General features: G+C 36.8%; 1 protein-coding gene across 2 annotated transcripts; it reads right to left on the bottom strand.

Moving 5' to 3' along the window:
• Positions 1-347: 347 nt before the first annotated feature.
• Positions 348-27,604, bottom strand: LOC106886446 (15 kDa selenoprotein). Of its 2 annotated transcripts, none has more exons than XM_014939411.1 (5): positions 27,280-27,604; positions 24,202-24,369; positions 11,716-11,779; positions 3,250-3,299; positions 348-1,344 (listed from the first exon to the last, which is right to left on the bottom strand). In XM_014939411.1, exons 1-5 carry the CDS (start codon positions 27,346-27,348, stop codon positions 1,213-1,215), a joined length of 483 nt encoding a protein of 160 aa, XP_014794897.1. In that variant the 5' UTR covers positions 27,349-27,604; the 3' UTR covers positions 348-1,212. The 2 variants fall into 2 exon arrangements, with proteins under 2 accessions (XP_014794897.1, XP_014794896.1); XM_014939410.1 differs by lacking the exon at positions 3,250-3,299 and adding an exon at positions 4,263-4,312 and having other exon boundaries at positions 27,280-27,581.
• Between the last annotated feature and the right edge of the window lie 381 nt (positions 27,605-27,985).

The raw sequence follows: 27,985 nt of genomic DNA on the forward strand, positions 1-27,985 counted from the left end.
TAGCTGTATGCACCTTCTAAGAGTTTATAAGACTATTTCAGGAATAAAAACTCAGAAGGCTACACCTAAAGAATCACCTTAGTGTATTAATGCTGATAATTTAGTGTGGTCTCAGTCCCAAGTTTATTGTTCTCCTATGAAGCTCATGATTTTTTCCTCAAAAGTTGGAAATAAAATCTGCAAGTTGCAGGGAAATTTCTTGAGTTATAAAATCGTATATGAAGAGAAAAACTGGGTTCCAATTCAGGCCATAGCATAACACCCATCCAACCAAAAGCTGGTGTGCATGAGGTAGGTAAAGGGAAGACTTATTTGCTAATTGGACTTCAGAAAAAATACCCACATTGTTCTTGCTTACCATATTTATTCACTTTAAGTGGAAAAAACACAGCAAGTCATAATGGACTTGACTCATTACCTGCCATACTGCCTGTATTCCCTGTTTGCATAAATTTCCACTGAGAAAGAAAAATATACATTTTAAAAGAACAGTTTATAAATTCATTTGATAAACACACTTCCAATAAACCTGCGACAGTTAGAAGGAAAGGTTTTTGAAGACTTCTATCTCATGTTTTCTGAAGCAAAACACTTAATGTAAAGCACACCTGACATCTGACTTCCATATACCTCAGAGGTTTTCTATGTAGTCTTCACTAAAGTGTACTTACTAAATGTTTCACAGTACCAGAGCATGAGTTACTCCATCAGCTTCAAAACCTGTGAACTAGAAACTGTAAACGATGCTTCTATAAAAAAGGACAGTTCAAATACAAAAGAAGAAGAGGGCATTAGCAGTCAAGTTTCTTTGGGAGATAGTACATTGCATTTGGTTCTGACTTTCTTACAAAGAGTAGCAGATAAAAAAAAGCATGGTAATCATTTCAATTATTTGAAGCTCTTCAGTTTTAAGAGTATTTGTAAAAACAGGTTCAATTACAGCAAGCTGATATTTGCATAATTAATTTTAAAACAATGCATTTTATTAATGATAAATGCATTAAGAGCTGAATATTAAGACAAGCTATTCTGTTTGTCAACTTGTCAGATGTGTGCTGAAGCTTCCCTTTCTAATTACAATATGTTTAGTACAGCACAACAGATATTTTAAAATTAATATAGAAGCAGAATGTGTTTTCAGTTGTAGCACACCACATCTGAAAAGATTACCATGACAGAACATGAAGAGGAAAAAGGATTGAAAGCAATGATTTATAGACGTTCTAATTTTTCACTTAGAAATTCTTCCACACTATCTGTATTCCACTTGAGGATGCTCAGTTCCTCTGCAATGTTCCCACTGTCGTCCAGCAGCTTTAGTACAGGGTCAGAACCACGCACATACTGCAGGGGAAAAAAAAAATAAAAATCAGTTACCTTGGCCTGGAAAATACATTAACTGTATTCTCCGTATTAACACCTCTCCCCTCCACCCCCCAATTTATTTAAATCAGTTAAAAAGATGTCAAAGCAGGAATAGTAAAAAGTCTAAAGAGTGACACTGTGATGTATGAATAATTAAGAACAGAGCACTAAATTAAATCAGAGTACTCTGGGCAAACTTTGGAAATACAATTTGTGCTAAGTAATCAACCATAAGCATAAGGGACAAAGAGGCCTGATTTCACAGGAAATTAAAACACGTTATTTTAAGAGCAGTAAATGTTTATCTTGAGATCCAGAACAGTTACTTGCCTTAAGTAAAACAGGTAGGAAACAGCTTCAGTTCAGACTTCTGACTTGCGTGCGTGTGTGTGAGAAACATCTACTTCTTGTTCTCAGCCCGCTACACAAGCTAATGCATGTGCAGTAAGCCTAGCTTTGAAAAATGGTATTTGACCTTCAGCTGTTTTAAGTTACTGAAGCTGGATTTTTGAATCAAGCAGCTGAATGATTTTTCACATATAATCAATAGCCTTTTTACAATTTTAGAAATTTCCAGTCACTTCAACAGCTCCACTATCAATTTCTAAAGTAATCACATTCTTTCCTGCTGTATTGTATCTCTGCCTACTAGGCTTTGCTGGTAACATAATACTTTAATGCTTCTGAAGACTCACTAAGTCACAAAATATGTAACGCAAATAAAAGCTTTTAACAGTATTAGAAGGCTCTAACCATTTAAGTTTATGGAAAGATTTCCCCAGGAGTATTTTACTTGACCCTACTGAGCTAACCTAGTTGGTTTTACTTAATGAAACTAGTGGCATCTCTAATCCGTTTTCCAAAAGCCTTATAAAATAAATACCAGATCCATTTGCACTATATTTTTTTCTGGTAGTGCTCTGTACCAATTGTAGTCTAGACTGCTTTGATGTTCAATACAGCTACAAAGTTTAAGATAAAAATGAAAGAGTCAGACATGCAGAAGGAGAGAGAACTTTTGAAAGAAATTGGAGGACCACAGAGACATGAAATGCATGAGACAGAGGAAAGCTGTTTTAGATGGAATCTGCTGCTGAGAAGACAAATCACTTATTGCAGCCACGCACTGCTACGAAGTGATTCCAGATGGTGCCATTTGGTGAATAGGGATGGGAACACAAGATGTTGGAATCAAAATGTATATCTGTGAAGTACGCTGGAAGTTCACACAGGATTATAAGAGGAAGGTGAAGTCTTACATTAGATCTTGAAACCAAAGAATTGTTTGAGCTTAAGGCAGTAAAGCTTATGCAGCTTTGCATATATGCAAGTCGTAAGAAACACCATTCAGTATATTAATTTCTATAGAACTGGATATTTGAAGACTATGAAGAAAAAACGGAATCACAGAACACATCTCTTCTCTGAGAGAGAAGAGAAAAATCTAAGAATCACTGCATGTATGGAAATGGCAGCTCCATCAGAAAATGAGGGGAGACCAGAATACAAGAAAAGGAAACTGGCAGAATAAGCTTGAGTAAAGATATCTACAGAGCAAGGAGAGAATGCAAGCATTCCTCATATTCTTTTACCACCTACTTTTACTTATGGGTTCCAGTATATTTTTTCTTGGACTAAAAACAACCAACCAACCCCAATAAAAGCCCAACAGCAATGAAAAATTGATACCAAACAGTTACTGAGCAATAACCCAGTTAATATTAGCAGCAGGAATTTGTAAAGATTTATACTGGCAATGCTAATATATGTCCTCTGCTAAAGGATTACTTGATCAGCAAATGAGGAACAATTCACTGAAGGACTGTCTCCACCAAGCTTAATTTCTCCTAACATCCCCAGTAATAAAGTTAGGTTACTACTCACCTTGATTTGCAGTCCCCTGAAGAGTTTTGGCTTATCACTCCTGACAAAAGCTGTGGTTTGGAGAAAAGAAAGATAGACAATCAAACTCTTCTCCACTTGCATAAAGTAGATTTACATTCAAGCTAGTATTCCCTGAATTATTTCTTTTGGAATGATGCTTTAGAAGGTATTTAAATTTTAAAATCTTTAATAACCTCACAAAATTAATAATACTAAAACTATTATGCCTAAGGAACATCCTGGTTTTGCTAGTATTCCAAGCAAGCTTCCTATCTGCTTGGATTTTCCTCAAACACAAGTGCAACTGTCTAAATCAGTTTATCTGCATGTACAACTGACAGTCTTCAGCAGACTGGCACATATGCTGCTGCGATACACAAACGTGAGGAAACGTGTTAGAGCGATCAAAATCTTGCTGAAGATAAGCTTTGTGAAGGAGGCTAAATGCGACACGTGTCCCATCAGCACGCTCTACACAAGCTGCTGCAGCACGGGTGAAGGGGCACAGAGGAAACTGTGGGTAGAAGTGTTATTCTTGCAAAGAAGACGGACAATCTTCATCTTGCAGAGATCTCTGAGATTACATGTCAAAAACCAGCAAGAAAACGAGAAGCTGGTGTCTCCTCTTCTCTTGACACTCCTAAAGGCAATCAGCTTTAAGATGGATTCAAGATATCTACAGAGCAAGGAGAGAATGCAAGCATTCCTCATATTCTTTTACCACCTACTTTTACTTATGGGTTCCAGTATATTTTTTCTTGGACTAAAAACAACCAACCAACCCCAATAAAAGCCCAACAGCAATGAAAAATTGATACCAAACAGTTACTGAGCAATAACCCAGTTAATATTAGCAGCAGGAATTTGTAAAGATTTATACTGGCAATGCTAATATATGTCCTCTGCTAAAGGATTACTTGATCAGCAAATGAGGAACAATTCACTGAAGGACTGTCTCCACCAAGCTTAATTTCTCCTAACATCCCCAGTAATAAAGTTAGGTTACTACTCACCTTGATTTGCAGTCCCCTGAAGAGTTTTGGCTTATCACTCCTGACAAAAGCTGTGGTTTGGAGAAAAGAAAGATAGACAATCAAACTCTTCTCCACTTGCATAAAGTAGATTTACATTCAAGCTAGTATTCCCTGAATTATTTCTTTTGGAATGATGCTTTAGAAGGTATTTAAATTTTAAAATCTTTAATAACCTCACAAAATTAATAATACTAAAACTATTATGCCTAAGGAACATCCTGGTTTTGCTAGTATTCCAAGCAAGCTTCCTATCTGCTTGGATTTTCCTCAAACACAAGTGCAACTGTCTAAATCAGTTTATCTGCATGTACAACTGACAGTCTTCAGCAGACTGGCACATATGCTGCTGCGATACACAAACGTGAGGAAACGTGTTAGAGCGATCAAAATCTTGCTGAAGATAAGCTTTGTGAAGGAGGCTAAATGCGACACGTGTCCCATCAGCACGCTCTACACAAGCTGCTGCAGCACGGGTGAAGGGGCACAGAGGAAACTGTGGGTAGAAGTGTTATTCTTGCAAAGAAGACGGACAGTCTTCATCTTGCAGAGATCTCTGAGATTACATGTCAAAAACCAGCAAGAAAACGAGAAGCTGGTGTCTCCTCTTCTCTTGACACTCCTAAAGGCAATCAGCTTTAAGATGGACTCCGTGGCCTGCATGTATCTACATGGAAAGAAGTTGAGGTCCGAGGTGGGCTGCTGCTGTCTTCACCTGAAGTGCTAGTCAGCAAACAGCAAGCATTAGCAGCAGCACAGTCCCCGCATCCCTGCAGCACAACGCAGGCCTGTGTTAACGTTAACTTTTAAAAGACAAGACACTATGAATCACTTCAGGACTAAGTGTAAGCATAATCCCTTACTTCCAAACACTTTAGCCTGATGAACATCTGAGTTCTGGAAGTACTTAAAGTTTATTTAGAAAATACCGTGGTCTTCATTCCTCCTTCCTACATTCCGGTTATGCTAAAGGCTGAATTTAGTATCTGTACTGCCATTAAGTGGATTCAGGACACTGCTGTAGTGTGTCAGTACTGTCTCCCCAAGGATGAACCCTGTCAGTACAGACTGACTCTTAATGCATGTTAAAGCTGCTTTTTCAAGGTTAGACAATGATGAACCTCTCAGAAATTGCAGCGCATCCAGCTGGTGCATGGAGATGAGTGCAACCTCAGGACTAATGTTTCATACTGCCTCACAAAGCGTAGTGCTCTCCTCAGTAATTGTAAAGATGTCCCCTGGCATCTTTATACCTGCATGTATATTACTGTAGACAGTTACCACAGCACTTTCTCAGTATGTATATACAGAGTGGCATTTATTTTCTTCCCTCTTCCACTGTGCTCTCGGTACAGATCAAAATTGAGTACTGTGCCCGCTGCACCAACCATTACACAATATAAACCAGTTGAAAAAACACCAAGGGCCCAATGAGCTGCCAGATGTACTGGACCCCTGTAGAAGAAAATAAGGCTTGTTTTCCTTCGTTCTATAGAACTATTCACTGATGTCATAGTGTAAGCTGTACTTTATAACAATTTCAAATAGCACTAAATAACCAGTACTTGCTCACATACTGCAGTTCAATTCTCATTTAAACTCACAAAGACATAATTTTCAACTTCAGTGTTTCCCACATCCTTGGGGCCTGTTAGTTGTCTTGACTGTCATCAACAGTAACGTGCAAAAAAAGTGGCAAAGCTATTTCTTATTCTTTGTTCAGTCTACAGCGTGTTGAACTATTTCATGGGGAATTTTCCCACATTTTTTTCAATTAAAATCTAAAGCTGAAATCAGTCTCTAGAGCTTTATATGAAAAGCAGGTTGCAAGAACCAGTCAGTACAGTGGGTAAATAATTGCAAAACTTAAAGAAGAACTGTAAGAGCACAGTAAAATGGATAAAGTTTCAGAAGCAAATCTGATGTGGAACTCCACTGTACTAAAGAATAGCCTCTGGGGGTTAACTCAGGTTACAGCACTTTAAGCTTGTAACAGGTGTGAGGATTTGTTATTTGAATGATGGATGAAAGCTCATTTGGACATCAGTGGCTCTTCTCTGGCTGCAGTATTGGGCTGAACAAGCTCACATAAAATGGGAACAGAACTAGGTGGAAGACGAAATATTCTATAGGCAGTATTACATTTTGTCACTTTAAAAGTAGCTATTACACACTTGTATCCATGTCAAATGTCTAAATCTTCTGAAAGCTGAAGCACTAAAGAACATTTTTCCTGAAATTTTAGACAGCTGGAACAAAAACGGTTTCTGTTAATGGCGTATTTATTTCTAATGCTGATCATAGTGGCTTTCCGCATTAGTCATTTGAATTTGCAATGCAACAAAGAAAAACACTCACTGTGCAAATAAAATCCGTATATTCTCAATTTTGGAAGCTAAAGTGAGAAACTAATACAGTGACATCCGTTAAAAATACAGATTATCCCATCAAACACCTTTTTTTTTTTTATTTGCACAAAATCATGCCCTAGGTTGAATAAACAGCCTTTGAATGGAATTGATGGGGTTAAGAAGTCAGAGGAGTCTACAGTGCACGTTTTGGGAGCCCTGGCTGCTTGCTTATCATATGATGTGGTGCACATGCTCTACCTTCATCACTGCCCCAAGGGTTTCCCCTCTATACCTTGATGTCAACATTGTTGCTTCCTATGATACTATGCCTGAAGGCTACCTGCACATCTTTACACCACTATTTAATAGTTTGATGTTGAATACTAAAATCCCACCTATCTCCCCATTTTCCTCTCCTTGTACAGCTTATTAGACTGCAGAGAAACAGGCATTTATATAATCCAACTGTGGATGAGCGAGGAAGGCATTTTCCACTTTGCCTTCCATAAGATGAACTCTGAGCTTGGTGCCGTGACACTATGTTCCGGTGAATTAAACACCAGACTCGAAGTCAGGGCTGTTCTACTGCCAGCTTTGCAACTGTCCTTTCACATAATGTTGAGAAAATCACTTCACCTTATGCTCTTATAAAACAAGTGCAATACCAAAGCATATGCCTCCCGTTTGAAGGCAACCCTGAGGTGAGCCTACAGAGCAGACCTGATTGCCGTGCAATCAACTACAACTAAAAGGTCAGGGCATTTTAAAGCTTGCCCAGCACCACCGTGTTTTGCAAAAAGATACTGAACAGTGCTTTTAAAAACCTAAGAGCAGCCTCTGCCTAGGAATGAAGAGAACGGAGAAACTCCCTGCTGTCATTGTAATGCCATGTTGTTTTGATATGTGACACCTCTTTGTTTTGAAAAAATCTGTGAAAACTGGTCTGTTGGAATTAGCCTAGAGTCCTAAGTGGAGATTGCTAAGGAATCCAAGAACCAGTCATGCCCAAACAGGAAGTCTATGTCCATGCAGGCACACACCCGCGCTATTCTCTGAGGTACCACAGGATATACCATAAGAAAGCTTCCTGACCCAAGACGCACATGGTGCTACATCTCTCCATTCAGAGCTGCAGATCTATCCACTGGGCAGAACTTCTTCGTAAACAGAGTTGACTACCTAGTGTTACATGTTAATGGGCATGATCCAGACTACCAAGGATATCTACATTCAGGAATATTCACATTATTTAGATTCCTGCTTTAGGAGCACATAACTCCTCCTTGATTGTAACTGAAAAAATACAAAAAGAAGTTCAGAAAAAATTAAAATTATCTCTTAAAACTTGAGTGACAGCCAATATACAATGGCAGTAAAATTTCACACTGCTTTTCAAACAACTATGCATGCAGATCAGCATTTTTAACCTTGTCTGTCTCTACATGCATCAGAAGGATTGCAGTGGGCTCAGATCCGAAAGGCCTGGAAGAGATTAAAAAAAACCTTACTGTCTCCATTATATCAGTTTCAGATTTTAATGGCAGAAACCAGAGCTAGTCAGACCTAGTCAAATCTTCAGCACAAGGTCAACAATAAATTTTTACTGCACAATTTTTCCTCCTGGTAACCTACAGCAAGAATCTAATGTGATTAACTGTCTGCCAGTAATGGTAGAGTCCACTCGTTCGAACTTTTAATCCTTTTGTTATTTAAAAAGCTGTGCTTTTACTTTAGATTTATTCCATTGCTTACTGTTGTAACACTTTTGAGGACTATGTATGTCCATGGGAATTCATCCAACTTTTTAAACTGGAGATACCCTTCTCACTTTATGCTATTTTTCTAGTAAACGGAAGTTAATATACCATTCTAATTTTCTTTCATCAGTATTTAATAATTACAGACTAAAATAACCAGGAAATAAGTGATCTTACCTAAAAATACAATCCCATTACAAATTACATTTTAGTAGCTAAAAGAATCCCCCTCACGTTTGCAGAACTTGCGTAACGTAACAGAGTGCTTACTGACTCTGAAGTCAGAGGATCTAAGGTAGCTGCATACTGCATGAGTTCAAGGATTAAGGACCTTGATTCTGTAACAGATTTGCTGGGAGCACATCCCTTTCTTAACTAGGAGAGCCACACAGGGAGAAGTGAGAGTTACTCTACTGATGAACAAAAAGAACACAGAGAAATATGGAAGAAATGTTCAGTGAAAAAACCCAGCCTAATTCAGCTTTTGTTAAACAAACTGTAAAGAACATAGGAGTCTAGACACTGTGATCTCCTATCTAATCATGAACAGAACAAGGCTGCCCCTGAAAAGTCAAGTGAAAACAAATATGCTAGATTAATCACTGGCCCAGCTAATTTATTATTCTATTTCAGAGCCTTAGCTTTATGGATGTCAGCCAAAACTGTCATATTTTCTATATTACCTGGTATAATTAGATACTGCTTCATCTATGAATCTTGCCACTTATGTTTTCAATGTTCTACTTTGATGGAGTGCTTTTAAATTATAAATATTTAAGAACAGTTTTACACAAAGCAATCTCAAAATATATGTAACATAGGAATTAATGTTACAGTACAGCATTTATAATGGAGCAATTTATTTTTAAAGGAAACATAACAGGAAAAATATTTCAGTACTGTACTTATTAAAGAGACTTACAGAAGTGTGGTCTGTTACCTGACATTACAAGAAGCTGTATTTGAAAAACGTAATAGAGATCATTGGCCATATTCACAAAAGCATTGAGTAGTTTTTTATGATATTACAAAGAATAACATTAAGTTTTAAGATTGAGATAATCTTGCTGAGGACTGGTTTTTTTTCATCACTTGTCACTTCTTTGCTTTCCCAGTATCTATAAATATGTTCCATATGTAATGGTTCTCACATTTCAGGCACACAGGTGTATCCAGCAACTATTTGTAGCCAAAAATTATATAACCAGTAATTTTGATACAGAAGAATGATAGAATATTGCATTTAATAACCACAAGCAATGCACAGGTTTTTCCAACTGTGTAACTTCCTTACTGTGTAACTTTTACAAACCTTCATTAATTCAACAGATTTTAATCCTTAACTATTTTAAAATGTGAATCTCATTACAAAAAAAACACTCTTCACCCTTTGGACAAATAAAATATAATCCAGAAGGAGTCTATGACAAATCCAGTCTGTGAGAGTAAGCCAAATGAGAAAATTTACACAGGTACATAAAGATGGAGACTTCACAGTCAGATACAGAAGTAACATACACTAATCCATGTAACTAATACATACATAGTTTTGCTATTACTGGTGTCATTTTGTGTATATTCTGCAAAAAGAAAGCTTCAACAAAATCCTAGCAGAAGCTATGGGAAAGGAATCAGAGTTATGTGCAGTGAGACATTGTCAATGACAGGCTACACAGTTCAATGAAGCCTACAAAGACTGTGCTTCAAAAGCAGCAGCATGACCTTCAGGCAACCTAACTTCCATAGCGAACATCCAAGTGAAAAGTTGAAATAAAAACACTCCTTGAATGTTAACGTCTTAAGATGGAGACATTAAATAACTGTTTCTGGTGGAACTTAAAATCAAGGGGAAATTCTAAGTAAAAGTCTTCCAAGATTAATACTAATGTGAAGACAAATACCAGCTGGAAGAATATATTCTACTGCTTTTTAAAATTTCCAAATACGCTCTTAAAATTTATTCCATCTTCCAACCTGTTCTAATACCTTAGCAGTAAATTTGGTCAAGATAAATTATGACTAGCTAACTGCAGAAATTGGTGATGAAAAGGCAAGAGAGATCTTTAAGTACACAAGTTGGTCCTTTTTTTCTTGTTACTGTACTGAAGAAGAACTAGTAGTCAAAACAGAGAATGTACTGAAAAATCACTGAAATTTATTCAGTCATTTAAAAAAGCAAGCTATATGATTTATGGAATTAATTAATCTCAATATTTGAGCAGGCTAAGATGACCAAGGATTGAAAGGGAAAAAAAAGGCTTTGAAATTTTCAAGTTTTTCCTTTTGTATTGTAAGCTTTTGGCACATGTTTCATGGCACGGACACAACAGAAATTGAGGGCCATTCTGTTTTAGGATGTACACATGAAGGTAACTGAGGACACAATGCAGGCTGGAGTCAGGTAAACAGGTTGACCTTTTCCTTCAAATCTATAGCTCAAAAGAGCACTGAACTGTTACAAATTCACAACCATAAAGAAGCTGAGTGAATGGGCAACAACAGTTGGGAATGTTTTTATGTTTGCTAAATTTGAGTGGTCATGGAGACAATTTGGACTCCTGTGCTAACAAAGTTAATCTCCTCACACCCCTGTAGTAGGACAAGTCATTTAAACAATTCTTGTTTTGGCATTTTAAACAGTGGGAAAGAGAAAATAGCTTTGCTCTGATCTTACAGTCAATTAACTGCAGGACACAGTCTAAAGCAGCATAACTTATGTTCGTTGTAACCTGGTTTAAAATCTTTTTTTTTTTTTTTTAACTCATTTGTCAGTCAGCCTTCAATTAAGGAGGTATTAATTCTGGCTATCATAGACTGAGACATGCTGTTTGTGGAATTTTATGTCTAAAGCTAGATTAGTCTTTGTTCTCTATGTCCCAGTATATCCAGAGCACAGTATTAGGATCTCCATTACAGAAGAAAAATAATCAAAGTCCTGCTATGACCTAAGCTCTTCCTCCATTTACAAGAAAATTCCAGTTTGAAATTTCTCACAGATGCTTCTCCTTCAGCTTCCTCCCACCACACACTGATGGTACTGATTTTCCTTTTACACTGCTATATTCTGTTCATTTCAGTCGACTGTCATTATCCACTGACAAAACAATTATATTGCAGGATCCATGAAAAGAAAGTAGTTCCATAAACGCACAATATAATTTCATCTATCAATTACCGGAGACCAGTTCCATGAGTCTCAGGTCAATGCAACTTTCCTGATATAATATATGAAATTTATGACTACTTGTAGTAGTACTTAAAAGCCCATTTTGTCATTCAGCTGTGACAGTATTTCATATTTGAAAGAACAGTAGTGGTTTTACTTACCCTGGACTTGAGGGAACCTTCCCAATTTTCATCCACATACCTCCAGGACAGCTCCTGCATAAAGCTGTAATAATAAACAGAAGCTGTTAATGACATCAAAAATCTAAATTACTAGTTTACTTATAGTGTATTATCTGTTGAACTATTTTTCTTTGAGGAGACAATACGGTATTGTGTTGATGGTAACTACAACCCAAAAAGATCGTAATTCCAGACCTCTCTCTGATTTATGCAACAACTGACTGTTCACTCAAGATATACATGATGATTTCCATTCCTCATATTAAAAATGCAAAACCAGGAAAAAGATGATAATTTGAGATATACTGTTGTTGGAAGCAAAGCTTCAATTTTTATTTTATTTTTCCTTAAAAATGCAATCGGACATGTTACAGTGGGAATTATGAACTAGTAATAGAAAACTTTATTTCTTCTTCCCGAAAGATGCTTAGAAAGTCTCATTAAGTGAAATTTTACTTTCCAATTTAAACCTAACCTGGACAGTGAAATACTGTTTATAATAAAGATAAGGCAGTGACTTTAGATTTCTCATTTGGGCTAATAGTATTTTATTATAATTAATTGTGATCACAGAAAGAGGACCAGATTAACAGGTGCATAGCTGAAGTAAAATATACAAGCTGGGCTAACTTTGATACTTGCACTTAGATGTCAATCACTTCTGTCAGCTATGCAATATACTCAGATTCAATCTTCTTAGAGCAAAGTATAAGTTCATTTCAGTTTTATGTAGTATCTAAATAAACTGATCTTGTATACTGCAATCTGTTTTTAAACTTTACAGTTTGGGGGGTTTTTGGCAACACACAATTAATTCTACAGTTTGCTGAATCTGAAATATAAAGTAACAAACAGTTTTCCCAGCCACTAAAATGTGTACTTCATAGGCATTTTCATCTTACACATAGTTGTCAATACTGTATACCAAATCTTGTCCTTCTAATGCTGAAACCTCACTGTTTATAGACAAGCTGACAGAATAAGCTTCAGTTAAAAATTTTTAATTCAATTCACTGCCTTCTATAAACAATTAAGACCTTTTTCAGAAAGTGTTTTTGTAACTAATGTGGGAGTCAGGACATGGAAAAATATAACCCTACTGAAACGAAGTAAATTCACATTTCACTTAAAATACAAACTGTGCATACATATAATTAAAAAATGAGCTTCCACTATGAAATTTAATGAGTACTAAGCCCTCTGAAAAAGGAGTAACAAGTCACAAAAGCAAACCACACATAATATGACACAAATATCAAAAGACCATTTTATTCACACTATGTCATATAGGCATTTTGGACAGCCAGGAATACATCTTTATTTCAAAATATTAATCTTCTGGATTCAGGACCAACTTGATATTTGCCTAAATACTATGAATTAGAACATAAGAAATACTCTAATCATTTGCAGGGAAATTACAACTTCTTTCCTGATGTGAACTAATCAGGAATAATTACTTCCGCAGGAAACAGAACTAAAAATGTTATGTTGCATTATTTCTTCAAAACAGCATCTCAGAAATTTGCTTACATACATTTACATTTTTAACTAGACATTAGATTTAAGATAAAAACTAAGATTTGACTGTTAAAACTTAGAACTGCTATGAAACAATACTGGAAAGATCAAAAATACCAGGTTTTTTTAAAAAGCTTTTTTTAATCACCTAAATAAAGATTTAATTAAAAAGGCAGTGATAAACAGCTGAGATACCAGCTTGCATAATTAAAGCTCATTTGGACTTAAAGCATGAAATAATTACAAAGATGTAGGAAATATGGAATAGTGAGATTATAAACTTCACTTATGTTGTCTCTATTCATTATTCTTTAAAAAACATTCACCAACAATTTATCAGCAACACGAGATTTAGATATTAGTTTGCACGCTAACACACTGAACATTTCTACTGGTTCTCTAAGACTGACAGTTTTCTGCATTTTTCTGTAAAGAAGTAGACAAAGGAATAAAGAGCCTTTTTGTATCTAGTTAACAGATTATTTTACGTATGTGGATAAAGAATTAAGTACCCCCAAATTTAAGACAACAGTAAAAATAGCATTTTTCAATTCTTATTACTGCAAATAATTCTTACAGTTTATTTCTTCCTTTCAAACAAGGATTTCTATGGAACAAGATCACTGTAGGGCTCTAAAATACGTAAGACATTAAAATACATAAGACAGATAGAAGTAAATTTTAGCAAAGAAAACAGCTCAATTGTTGATGTCTATATCTCGAGCTTGTAACTCTGCCATAATTGAAGCCCAACAGGGCTGGTACAAAAAAGTTCAGATTCATGCTGGGAGAAACAGCTGCTCTCTATATGGCTAGACAAGAGAAGAAAAAAAAAAAAAAAAAAAAAAAAAAAAAAAAAAAAAAAAAATTCAAAAAGAAAAATCAATTGCCTTCATTTATAACTCTAAACAAAGGTGGCTTTTGCAAGAAATACAGGTTTATTTGAATCACTTTGCTCTTTATATGCAAAAAAAAAAAAAAAAAAAAAAAAAAAAAAAAAAAAAAAAGAAAAATCAATTGCCTTCATTTATAACTCTAAACAAAGGTGGCTTTTGCAAGAAATACAGGTTTATTTGAATCACTTAGCTCACAACAAAAGCATATTTGTTAATATCTGCTGCTGCTACCATCCCATCATGTCCAAAGCAGATGGCCTCCAAACTTCCTTCTGAAGGCATTTACTGTGTTCAAGTATTACTAAGAATGACATGTACCGCTCAGTCTGGAGGCACATGAACATGACAAGTCAGTTCATTATACAACGCTTAACTCATAAGTTAGTTCATTTTAAAATAATGCTTCACTTCAGTGCTCATGAAAGCGAGTTAAATACTACAAGCAATGAAATAAAAAGTCTCCAAACTATTACTAGTGTCCATTTTAACATCCAAAACAAGTGCTGTCATGATTTCCAGGCTAATTCACGTCTACATCTAGAAAAATAACTTTTCTAAAAACATTCTAATAGTACACTTTCTAAGGCTACTGTGACAATATCTGAACTTTTCCCTCATCTTTTACATATCATCAACTTGAGTTACATTTCATTCAGAAGGTTTTTGTAACACCTGTATGTCTTGTAATAGTTCACACCGATGTAATGAAGATAGCTCTCCACAACTGAGAGGAGGAAAGCCACAATCACTCAAGTCTGCTTTAATGATGAAGGAAAGTGGTAATTATAACAGAATAAACTACCACTTACATAACACTACTGTTGAATAAAAATGCATATTGTAAAAATAATTCTTCCCGCAATTAAGAACAAGGAACCTTAACTTAAGTGAATGAAAACATTTCACCTGTTATTAGAAGGGAATTGAAGTAATTTCTGCAAGACAAAATTCCAGTGGTGCTTCACTTATAAATAGATACTGTATGGTTATCACAGCCACTGGTGGTGAGTACTCCAGAAGAAAAATTGGATTCCTGCTACAAAGCTGCTAATATAATTGTTAGTGTTTACAGCCAAACACGAATTTCGATCAAACCAAACCGAAAAAATGGTACTTGACAGAGATTCCTCCTTGATGATAATTAAATGGTATTAGGTCAAAGGTGACAAAAAAAGGTTTTGTAAAATACAATAAGTTAACACTTATCTTACTTTTATAGCACTTAATACTTTGCATACTGGTTTCTCCTACCTACTGACTAAGCCTAACCCTGCACAAGTTACAAAGTGTCACTCAAGCTGGATTTGTATCGCTGTTTGAAATCAGTAGAAAAAAATTAAAAGTACCATCATGTATTAAAACATGCAATGAAACAGGCTGTACAGATAAAGCCACACAATGGTAAAGCGCTATCTTGTGGCATCTGATATCTGATCAGACCTCTGATATCTGTGTATTTTCTCCTCCTAACATAAAACAGTTTGAAAAATAAAGTTAAGCTCTGAGAACAAGCAGTAAAACACAACTTATGACTACTGCTAAAACTCTGGAATTTTCACTTGCACCTCAGGTACAAGACAATCTTTCACTAAATATTTACCAACTAATCTCTTTCCAATGCAAATAATTTTTGTTTTTATGAAATTCACTGTAATTTTGATTTCATATTACTATATAAGCAGATCTGCCAAGGAAACCTCCTCATCCTCTATCAACTCATACTATTGTTTTACTTCAAAGAACTGTCAGGAAACATACAGACATTATTATTCTTATTGGCCAAAGTTGCTTAGTATGTGAAAATTGATACTGTGTTAAAACAAGGTGCATGTTCAATCTTTTTTTTTTTTTTTTGAAAGGCATCCAAATTAATTTTCAGCGTGTCTCACCCACCCAGGAAGCAAAACATGTTAATAATTGATACTTATTCTTCTGAGAAATGAAGTCACAAAGATATTTTGGTGCAAGTTTCTTCTACTCTTTCTTAAATTCTTATAACTACTAATTCACTTGTTAATTTTACTAGAAAATTAGATTAGTTAAAATAAGGAATATACGCTGAGATATAAACTATGAAATATTTTCTCTTCTAGGGGGGAAAGGACGCAGGGTATTTGTATGGACAGCTAGAAGTTTTCAAAATCACCCTTGTCTTCCTCTTCTCTAGAGATAGAAAATGAGCAAGAATCTGCGGGTTAGCAGAGAGTAGTCAGAAAGCCTCCCTGCCAGGAACATTATGAATTACTGTTCTGTACTGCAGAAAGCCAATAAAGTCATTGCTACACACACACATCGTTCAAAACTGATGTCATCAGTAAATTTAGCAACAAAGAAACTGCTCCCATTCACAACTCATTATCGTGTGAAGAGTTTGGAAACAAAGAGTCAAACAGTCAAGAAACAGTTATCTGATGAATTAGTGCTATTCCTGTGATTAGTACTAGGTATTACAGGCAAATTCCTCTGATCAAAGCAGCAGAATCTAAGTGCTCATTTATTTGCAGCGAAGGAATATAAGGGTGAAAAATAGTCACAATGAGAGTGTTTAAGCACTGAAATAATTTACTGAGAAAGGCTGTAGAATCTGTATCCTTAGAGATCTTCCGAACTTTGAGTTCTGCTTTGAGTAGGAGATTCCACTTTTTTTATTCTGTATATACATAATATAGTTGTGCATTACTATTACTATCTTCAGCATACAGAAACTGTGTCATCCACCTAAGTGTTTTATTCTTGGTGTTAAACAATCTGCTCTTTGGAGTATTATGCAAACATTTTTGCTCTTTAAATCCAAACAACCACCAAAACACTCCGAAACAACTTCCCCTCCTGGCAGACTATTTTTGTTAACACTGCTCTCTGAAATGGTTTGGTTTACGGTCATGTGGGCAAGAGATCTGGCATAAGCATGACAGAGAAAATGCAGAAGTTGAGCAACCATCAACTTTAGACCTCTGGAGCTGCAGCACAGATGCGGTGGTGTGAATGCCCAATTTATTTGAACGGGGGTGGAGGGCAGAGTGGAATAGAGAAGGATGGCAGAAAGAAGGCTCCTATGTACAGGCACTCATTTTGGACCTACTGAACAGAACTGTGTAAGCTAAGAAGTAGAGACAGAAAGTTAACAGTTTAAGTTCCAATTTTGGACTACACTGTACAATTAACTTTCCTATCAAACCATCTCCTTAGTTCTAGAAGTAGAATCCCTGAACATCTCTTTCATTCTCCAGAATCCATGCTTCTATTTAAAAAAGAAAGTACCTTAGGAAGGGTTACAAAGAAAGCACTGAGAACAGAACTCATCAACTATTTATTTAACTTTGTGTATTTAATTAATTTGGAGACTTGGTACTCTTTGAAGTTGTTTCAACAACTGTGAAGAAGTCAAATGCCAGTACTTTATCTAGATGAGTATCCAGATGAAGGTCAGATGTAGTTTGCTAAACCTATTCCATTCACCAGCACAGACACACATCAACAACTTTAACTTACATTTAGCATGTTCACATTTATAATTTCCCCTTTCTTTTAAAATTAATTGTTTTTAAATTCCCCTTTCTTTTCTAAATTAACCTTCTCTTTTTCACTGATAAGACTAGAAAGAGGTCTTCCATACATAAGTCTTGCCAGATAATGTATTTTATCTTAGTTTATCTGACAGAGATGAACCTTCGGAGAATCTGATCCAAACAAAAGATGGTAAATTTCTGTCTTAGGACACTGACTAGTTACCTGCACCTTCCTTATCTAGGACTACCACTTGTCAACATTAATTTTCATTACTGATAACATCATGTACAGAAAAAAGGGAGGTAAAGAGTGTACATGGTAAAGTTCTTGAGAAGGACATCCACTTCAGCACATTTTTAGTACAAGGAATGGCTGTGCATAATATTCTGAAGTGACAGTACTCTGATAAGAGGCTCTCTCAATTAGTGAGAGCACAATCATCTCAATTCCCCAACTTCCCTTTCAATATTCCCCATAAAAATTATTCCTCTGTGAACTGTATGGGACACTTTAGTTAAAAGCATTCTTTGAAGGGAGATCATATAAGTATACATAAGCCTTAAATACAGAATTCTCATTATCTACTTGAGTGCTAAATAAAATATGCTGTCATTGAATTATGCTATTTTTAATATTCACACTTGGTAAAAACAATGTACATGAACCATTTTTTATGTAGCATGTTAGAAATAAGGAGTACAGCTACGTAAAAGCACAATTTGGTTTTCACAAGGCAGATGAAAGATTTTATAGAACACATCAAAAGACAGAAAAAGATGGAGTTTTTGAGAAACAGCTACAAGTAAACTAAAATTCTAATTCATTTATACAAGTATTGATATGACTTACACTTGCATTACACCACTGAGATGTCAATGAATTCTAAGTAGTTTTCTATTTTTACCCATTGAGTTAAAAACCTAGAGATGAGACTGCTTCATTGGAACTATTCATATTAAGAGCCTCTGGCGGAACAAGCAGGCAGCCAACAGTAATTTTTGAGAGTAGTACTTTAATTAGTGAAATGAAAAGAAAAAAAAACCTGAAAAATGAAACTAAATTGGGTCACACAAGAGTAGCCTAAAGCATTAAAAGCATTTCATGTTATTCTAGTTTAAGTAATTATTGTGAGTTTTGTAAACTATTTTGAGTTTTAAAAAGTCTGAACAAGAATGTCACCTTATTCCTCCTTGTGATTCCTAACAGCACATTTAAAATGTCTGTACATGTAAAAAAATGGAGTTTTAAGAGAGTTTTCAATTTGATTTTTTTTTAATTAAAAGTAGCATACATTCATAATTACAGTGGACATGTTTATTACTAATATTACACTAAACAGTTATTTCACTTCCAGGAAGGGTCTAACACAAACTCCAGCCAAAGAATTGACTAAGTTATGGCGAAACTACACCATAAATTCAAAAAAACTATTATCCATTAGGATTAAAATAACCCATTGTGAGGAATTGTTTCTGCATACAAGCTCATCTCCTAATGTTTAAAGGCCTGAGAGACTGTTTTGTTGTGAGAGACAGATAAGGCAGACTACAGAAAACCGAATTTGTGTAGGCATATTTTTTTACCTTTCAGTGAAATTAAGAGCCATCTTTTCTTCAGATTAGATGAGCCTGAACATTAGCAGCTATTTATTACATGGGCTAAATAGATATAATTCACTCTTCTTTTATATATTGTCCCACACCTCTGTATTTTTCACCAACAGATAAATAGTGTGATGCTATACAGAAACAGGTGGCTGATGTGGAAGAAGTGGTCAGAGCCCAGGTTTCACTTTCAACAGACTAGAAGTTCTGTAGTTTCGCAGTGTGGAAACAGCCTGAATCACTCATGTCTCAAAGTGTCTTTGGTACTTGGTATTGTGGGAAGTCTTGTAGGGAATTGAATCTCAGCTTGGTGCAGTGAAAATGAGATATGATTTTCCTGCAGAAATGCCAAAGTACCTCGTTAAGTACAGCACCAGTTCCAATGCAACAGCTAGGGAACAGGTCTGCAACATGAGTAGCAGCCACATGTTTTGATCAATCTGACTGCAATGAAGACACTCTCATCCAACTGGCCAGTGGAAAGCCAGAATAAAAAAAAAAGGTTCCTCTGCTCTGCTTTGACTTTTCTCCCCATTTTTCAGAGCATTTTAGTATGCATTCTTAGGATTTTCTCCCCAGTTGGTTCTCTGTTTCAGCATTTTTCAAAGTGTTGAGAAAAAACAATACTTAAAGGTCACTAAATACCACTATTTTCTAAATCTCACCTATTCTGTTTGTCTAGAGCTAATGGGGTTATGTCCATAGACTTGCATTAATTTTCAAACATTAATCATAAATACTGAAACTTTAGGTTAGGTAAGATGTAGAATGGGGATCTGAATGTAAAGCAACCTTAAAATGGGCTTTAAAATTTTTGTTGCAAAAAAGTAATAGCCAAAGTTTAAGCTGCCAACACTTATTTCAGGTTAGTATTTCACAATACTTTCATGTCAAAATGAATGTTTCATATTTACTGGTGTGGGAAGAACATCAAGTTGGAAACCTCCCCTCTTACAGCACAATAACCCATTTCAAGTTTCTGCAATATTGTAGTTATTTATATTGTTACATTTAGTACAAGTTTGGTGAAAAATAATCCTAAATTTCTCATTATCTTAGCAATGCAGAGGCCAGGTATTACAATACATTATTAAACCATGCTTTGACAGCTTATCATATTTTGACAACCCTGAATACATGCACAAGAAAGTTGCTAAAAATCTCAGGATTTTAGATGTTTTTGCTTAAATTTACACAGTTGAGCAGTTATTACCCACCTCTATCTAACTTTAAAGGTATGCATATAGACTTTTGTATCCTTGTGCTTTCCCTGCTTTACAGTAGAATCATAAACTATTTAGAAATAGTGTATGATAGACACGTGTCTATCATATTACCCATGACAACTTGCCATCTAAACCATCCATTTTCATTACTCAAATTTCCTGGCCAACTTTCACTTCCACCTGATGTCACCATATCTAATTCACCAAACACCGTAACATTAAAACATGACAAATACTTGACAGTAGAAATTTAAAATGCTGAAGTTCAATATATCTTAGTGAGCAAAATATATTTCAAGGCTCTGTTTAGAAATATTGATGGCTTTTAAGTGTTGTAGCAATCCTGCACAGTGCAACTGTGAAATTTAATGTATTGCAAATTTCATCACAGAGTTGATTCTTACAATCAATTTGGATTTTGACATGCATGCATTGTTGAGATAAATCTAAGATTATAAAACACAATTAATGGAACATGCTTAGAGCTATGTCTGAAATGATCACACAGCATAAGTGAAGCTGCAGATGGAGTGCGGCTATTTTCAGCTGCTGCAAAATATGGACAATCTCTCCTGCTACTACAATTTCATGCACAGTTAGCTTCACCTCCATTTCATCCTTCTATGTTTTACACACCAGCAGCACTCTGCATCTGACAGACTGAGGCTTAAAACTTGCAGCTGTCTAAAGCAATACTGTTTAAGCTAGCTTCTGAATTAGTCTGAAAGTGAATATAAAATCTCTGGGAGAGGAGAAGATAACAAAATCTTTTTTTCATTTTAGCCACAGTGCAATTATGAAGTCATTAAAATATTTCACTGGACAGGTGTCAGCAGAAGTTAAGAGCAAGACAAATACTGAGTAAAAGAGTACCTCACAGCTATTTTCCGCAATGTCAATTCACAGAATACTGGACCAGTAACAAGACCAGGATTAATAAACTTCTTTCAAGGATATGAAACAGTTGAAATTTGTAAACATCTCATTTGAGGTTGCACTGATGCTACACAGCACAAAGTATTTTTAAGACTAGGCATATTTTACAGATCATTTGTGAAAAGTAGCAATGATACATAAAAATTTTCAGATACCCATGTTATCCGCTTACCTTTAATTTTAAATTTCCATTTAAAACTCAGGTGCAAGTCATGCAATAAATTGCTTTCTCTATTTCCAACACTTGCCACATATTTACAAGGAAAATTAACTTAAAATCCTAAAGTCTGTCCTGGAATTCTAATAGTTTTTAAGTCTGTTTATAGCACAGACTACCAACATGCTGCATCACATGATGGAAACAAATATCTGCTCATGTAATGAACAAGGTAGGTCATCTACTGGAATAATATTTGTTAAGATAATATTTGTGGTCATTTCTCCTGACACTAGTTTTCCACTGCCTAGTCTCCAAGTTAAAAAAAAAAATAAATCAACAAATTCAAAATATACATTTCCATTAGTAGTAGTAAGCTACATTTCTTCACATGAAGAAATTCCACCTTCTGAAATAGCATTCAAAAGACTATTAGAAACGATGCTATAATTTAGCACTCAATCATTTAACCATGATGTTAGAACAATCCAATATTTCCATTCAAACACAGAGTACAGAAAACTTGCATTCAAACACGAATATGAAAATGCATGAAAATAGTATCATAATCACTCCTACAATTCAAGGTGATACTTAACATGCTTGCTCCAAATCTCAAGTATCATTTGTATTAAATTTCTTCCAAAATGTCACAGAAGAAAAGATAAAATAATCAAGATGTACATTGAATTGTGCTACAGCAGCAAGTTGTTTGTACTTACTACAAAGCACAAGCAGAAAATGAAACTGGGTAAGCCAACACAAATAGATTAACAAAACAGCAACTTATATTATGCAATCTCTTGGTTCTTATGAATACACAACAAATTCTGGTTCACTGTGAAGGGATTTGCCAAACAACCTTGAGACCCCGTCCAGCCCTGTGCTATTTGTTCTACTACATTCAGCATGACTAAAATAAAAACTTTTGAGACTAAAAATATGTAAAGCCCAGAGGACAAAATGACATTTGATTAGTCTTACACAAAAAGTGTGATTATCCATACAGTGAAATCTAGGTCTGGCTCAGGATAATCAGAAAAAAGTCTACTGATTTAAATTATGTTTGATTCAACTTTTATTAATGCAATATTTACAATACAATCTAAGTTACATTCTTGGGTAAAATACTGATAAATTGATACAGATAGATTTTTTTTTAAAATTTTATTTTTTATTATCCTGCTTCACAAACTCTTGTGCTACATCTTATACACACTGAGGCAAAACTGTAAGAATATTACCTGAGCAAGTAAAAGCATCCGCTCCTTCCGTGAACACAGGAAGCCTTGCTGCCACCACCACAACCATTACTGGTTGTGGTACTCAACCACAGCACAGCTGGAGATTCTTTCCTATTTTTTTTCCATTCCCTTTTAGTACATTTCATTAGATTTTGTTCTGAAACTTTTCAGCTTTTGTGTGTGTACATAGATGTATAGTTATGTACATACATATATACAAAAGAAACAGAGGATTTTCTGGAGACAAGCTTTCCTTCATAATATTAATTTATGTAGGGCAGAAAAAGTCTTAGATATCAAGTCCCATACGGATTGTACTAAAATATTACTGCAAGCATTCTTTTTATGAAACAGCACAGCTTACAGTCTTCCTTTAATAGTCTCTCAATATTAAGGAACTACTAATTATTAATTCTCTGCAAACCTCGAACAACTGCTTCTTGATATTTAATATATTGTACCTAACACAGTAATCAATGATTTCATTAAAAAAGCTGTCTGCCTACAATTTTTAACATTATGCTGAATTTAATTGACAGGAGAATCCTGCTACATTTACTCATTAATTCCATGTTGTCAGTTATTTAGCTCTCTCATAGCCATTAAAAATAATTTCCGTATCTCCTCTTGTCCTTGAAATCTCTACTTTTCTGATAATTGATTGGTCTTCAATGTATTCTAGGGTACTCTTAATTTACAACATATTTGAAAGCATGTATTCTTTTCAAGAGCTCTGTAAAAATTCTTCCTTGCTGATGTGCCTTAAGCAAGACAGGTATTGTTTATTAGAGATTAAAGAAAGGTTTTGCCTTAGCCTAACTGATTGAAGCACAGCATGGGCTCTGAGCAAGATCATTTCCATTATCTCTAGCTGCTAGAACCTAGATGTTACTATTGCTGTAGAACGAAGTTGCGCAGCCCTGCTTCTGTCAGGTTCGTGCCACTTCAGCAGTGGACCTGAAGGCTGCACCAGCCTTTTGCTCCTTGGAGCTGAACTGAACTATCCTGGCCGTTACACTTCAGGCCAACCACCAAGCAATAGCTGCAATCAAAAACACCAGTCTTTTTATCCTCTTTTTGCCCTCTTCAAATCTCATACACCTTTCAATGTAAAGAAGCTGGACGTAGCTCCCATCAGTCACTTCATGCTGCCACAGAAACAAAAGTTCCTCTGCTCATACAGGGGCACTATTTTAGAGCAGTATGACAAGTCTGCAAATCTAAACCCTACGTATATTCGACTATCAAGAAAAGTTGCATTTTCCTCTTGAGATTACAATCCAGATTCTCATCTATTTTTAAACGAAAAAGTTTAATAAACATAACATAAAGCATTAAATTAGTCCACAAAGGATTTGGTCCCAAACCCACCTTTCTAGTTTCCAGTTGAGCTTCTTCTTGGCAGCACTGCCTGCAGAACGGATCCAACTGATTCAGATTGAACTGTCCAAGAAGGTTGCAAGAACTGCATAGCAAGTTACTGGAGAAGCCCAGCTCTCTGCAAGCTTCGGATGACAACTGTGCTCCATACGCACTTATCTGAAAAATCAATGCAATGTTATGCTTTAGTATTAAATTTGTTGTTTAAAAAAGGAAGATTTTAAATGCTTTAATGATTAGGGAAATCAACTAAGTCTCTTGTGACCATTTTACCGTAATGCCTAATGGTCTGCCCATAAGTGCAAACAACCATCTGATTTTGAAGAATGCTCTTCAAGTAACAGTGAATTCTAGACACTCATAATATGTATATTTCAAGGTATGAGATCTACCAAAATTGATTTATATACACTTCTGACAACTCTACTGTTTTCCTACTGCCAGCTCCAAATTAAGGAAAAAAACCATCCCATAATGAATCAGCTGAAACGTACGTGACTACAGCTCTCTAAAGCCTGCTCTTTCAAACAAAATTCAGTAGATTTCATATTATGAAAAACACACTTGGAAAATAAGGATAACAGCTCAGCTTGGGAAAAACACAACCAGGGAGTGATGAAATGGACCAAACTGCTCAACAAGGCATACAGGTAGGACTTTCATTTCATGTTTGCATTAATGTTACAGGAAAATTGCATACTAAAAGTGGAAGTGTAGACAAAAATCTGCAATTATGATTTACTAGTAATATGTTAAAATAGGCAACTCAATTATATGGCTTCTATATAAAACACCAGTTCTGTTCTTAATGAGCAGTGAACCCAATTTTATCAATTATCCCAACACTTAAATGATATTTGGGGTTTGTTTTCACATTCCCACTTCCCTACACAGGGATTTCTAATACCTTAGTTTAAAATCCTTCCTGCCAGCTGTATGCTGGGAGGGAGGGGGAAGTGAGAGATGGAATTAAGAAAGGAGACAGTTTTCCCAGATGCTTCTCAGTCTGAATGAAAGATCTTGGGCAAAACCCATAACATCTAAACCACCCACAAAACAATCAGCAAGCATCTCTGTGTTCAGAGAAGAGTGAGATAATACCAGCAAACCAGACTGGATGATAACAGACCAAGTGTCAGAAGAATTATGCTGGGCCAAACAGAAAAATACAGAAGAAAAACTAAGTTTGTCCTTTAGCAAATCAGACTTCTCTTCATATTCACCCATCACTTAGTATATATAGCATATCCAAGTAAGCTACAGACAAAACCCATTTCCTCCCCCGTAGTGGCCAACCTATAGCTAAAGACATGTTACTGATGTGACAGATAGGAAGTGTTATGGATTAGGAATTGGTAGAAAATATATTAGCTGCCTCATTATTCTGTTTCTCTGTATCTTCTAAGAAAAAAAAAGTTAATGCATGCACAAAAAAGTATAATATATGGAAAATTATTTTGAAATTACTATTCTGTCAGGCAGAAAGCTATTTTTCTTCTTTCTACAGGACACAAAGTAATTTCTACATATGAGAGCAGGCAAGCAAATGGGACCCTATTCTACTGGAACAATCTATTATATATCCTTTCTAAGGGATACTGGCAATAAAAAATAGAAAACCACCACGGTAGTAGAGAAAATGCCAAACACTACCAAAGCTACATTTTAATTACTTTTCACTTATTAAATAAATGATGATGACAGTAACTAAAACAGTTTTTTTGCACTTTGCTGCTTGCTATCCACCCCTTTTCTGCTTCTTCTGTCACCTTCTCCTCCCTTTTGAATTTGTTCACCTGGGAGCAAAAATGGTATTACTGGCATCGTCATTGTGCTTCCATCAGCAACACTCCTCACGCCTTTTCCCAGCAGAGCTCTAGAGCACCTGCATATATAAGTCAAATACTCTCCTGGTTATTTTTTTGGAGGACCAACCAAAAAAATAACCAAACATACCACCGTATGAAAACAAGTAAAGTCCCCACTACAAGAGAATTCCTCCATGAGGAAGTTCTGGTTACACAGCAAACTCAAAACAGCTTAAGAATAAAACAATAAGGAGGGAGAGGATGGGAAGAGGAAGAAACTAGCTCTCTCTAGGATTTTTCCTCAATTTTTAGTATCATAACTACTGTACTATCTTAATTAATAAGTATACTAATTATACTAAATATCTCTGTCTAGGATTAGAAAAGAACCCTCGCATTTCAGAAGCTAGTTTCCCATCAGGACAAGATAACTTCAGCTACTTAGCTGGTGATGCGCCTCATTTCGGCAGCATGCTCTCCTTTAAAGCTTTAACTACAAATACACATTATATGACTCCTTTACTTTCACATTAGATAATTCAATACATTAAAGCAAATACAGCATCGATACAAATTGCTTAAGGAAGTACTTCATAGTTACTAGAGTGAAACATTAGAGCAGGCCTTTTGTATATCCTCATGTCTCTAGAACTCGGGTGGGTCAGAACTTTAAGAGCAGTGAAAGCTGACCTGTCTGGAAAACAGCCGCCTCTCACAGGACAACCCTCCGCTAGAAATCAAAGCCACCGAGCTTCGCTTTCCAAACCCATTCTTCAGCTTTGTTACTAAAGGATAATCTGGGTCATGAGGTTTATCACAAGACACAAATCCCATTAAAAACGGGGGGGGGGGAAACCTGCACATTTATCTCAAGAGTCACCGCGACGCTCGCAGCGATCGCGCCGTTTCCCGAGCTAATCGGGCAAAGCGGGGCGAGGGGCGAGTTTAGGGGCATTTAGGCTTCAAAGCGCGGCTCCCGCAGTCTGGAGGAGCAGAGGCAGCAACAGCAGGAAGGAAGAAGGCAGAAGCAGAGAACAGCCTCCGACAGAGAGGAAAAGCGGCGGCCGCGGAGGCAGGAGAGGGACGCGGCACGGGACGGCGCCTCGGGGATGGGCTGGGCTGGGTCGGGCCCGCTGCCTCCGCCTCCCGCTGTGGGACACGTCTCGCTCCCGCCCCACCCCCCCATTACACCCTCTCTTTCTCTCAGGAGCTCGCAGCCGAGCTCAGCACCGAGCGCGAATACGGCGGAACGGCCTCTCACCGCCTGCAGCCCCACCAGCAGCCAGAACCAGCAGCGCCCCGCGGCAGTCAGCTCCGCGGCCGCCGCCATCTTGGTGCCGGAACGCTCCTGCCAGCGTCGCCCGGAGGCTGCTGGAGGACCTCAGCCGTCGCGGGTGCCTCAGACACTGCCTGATGCGGGAGAGGGCGGACTCAGCCCCAACCCCCGGCACCACAAGCAGAATCAGCTAACTCGGAACCTGTGTGGAAAGTCTACAGCAAAACTATTTTAGTGCGTTTAGAGGAGCGCTTCGCAGCGAGGACAGGAAGAGATGCTGTTCCCCAGCCTTAGTCAGGCACGACGGGAACTACCCTAAGTAAGGTCCTTTCCTGTCCCGCAGAATTGCTGCCAACCGGCACACAGGCCCCTCCGCCCGGCGATTGACAGCCAGTCTGAGCAATACTATTGTCTCTTCCCAAGTACCGGGGTGCCTGTGCCCAATGAGAGTGGGGAGGTGGGCGGGACTTCAAGAAGGGCCTCCCAATCAGGAAGGGTCGCATGTAGGCGGGACATCGCCTCGGTCCGGCAGCGCGGAGCCGAGCGGGGGAGGAGGAGTCAACGCCCTGTGGGCGGGGCGCCGCCTGAGCGGGGCCAATCCGGTTGCGGGAGATGCGAGGTGGCGGTAGCACCGCCCAATGGCGGAGGGCGCGGGGGCGGGTCCCGCCGCCGGGAATCGGCGGCGGCGGCG

This window comes from Calidris pugnax, unplaced genomic scaffold, assembly GCF_001431845.1.
Source record: "Calidris pugnax isolate Ruff unplaced genomic scaffold, ASM143184v1 scaffold18, whole genome shotgun sequence".
Lineage (NCBI taxonomy): Eukaryota > Metazoa > Chordata > Aves > Charadriiformes > Scolopacidae > Calidris > Calidris pugnax.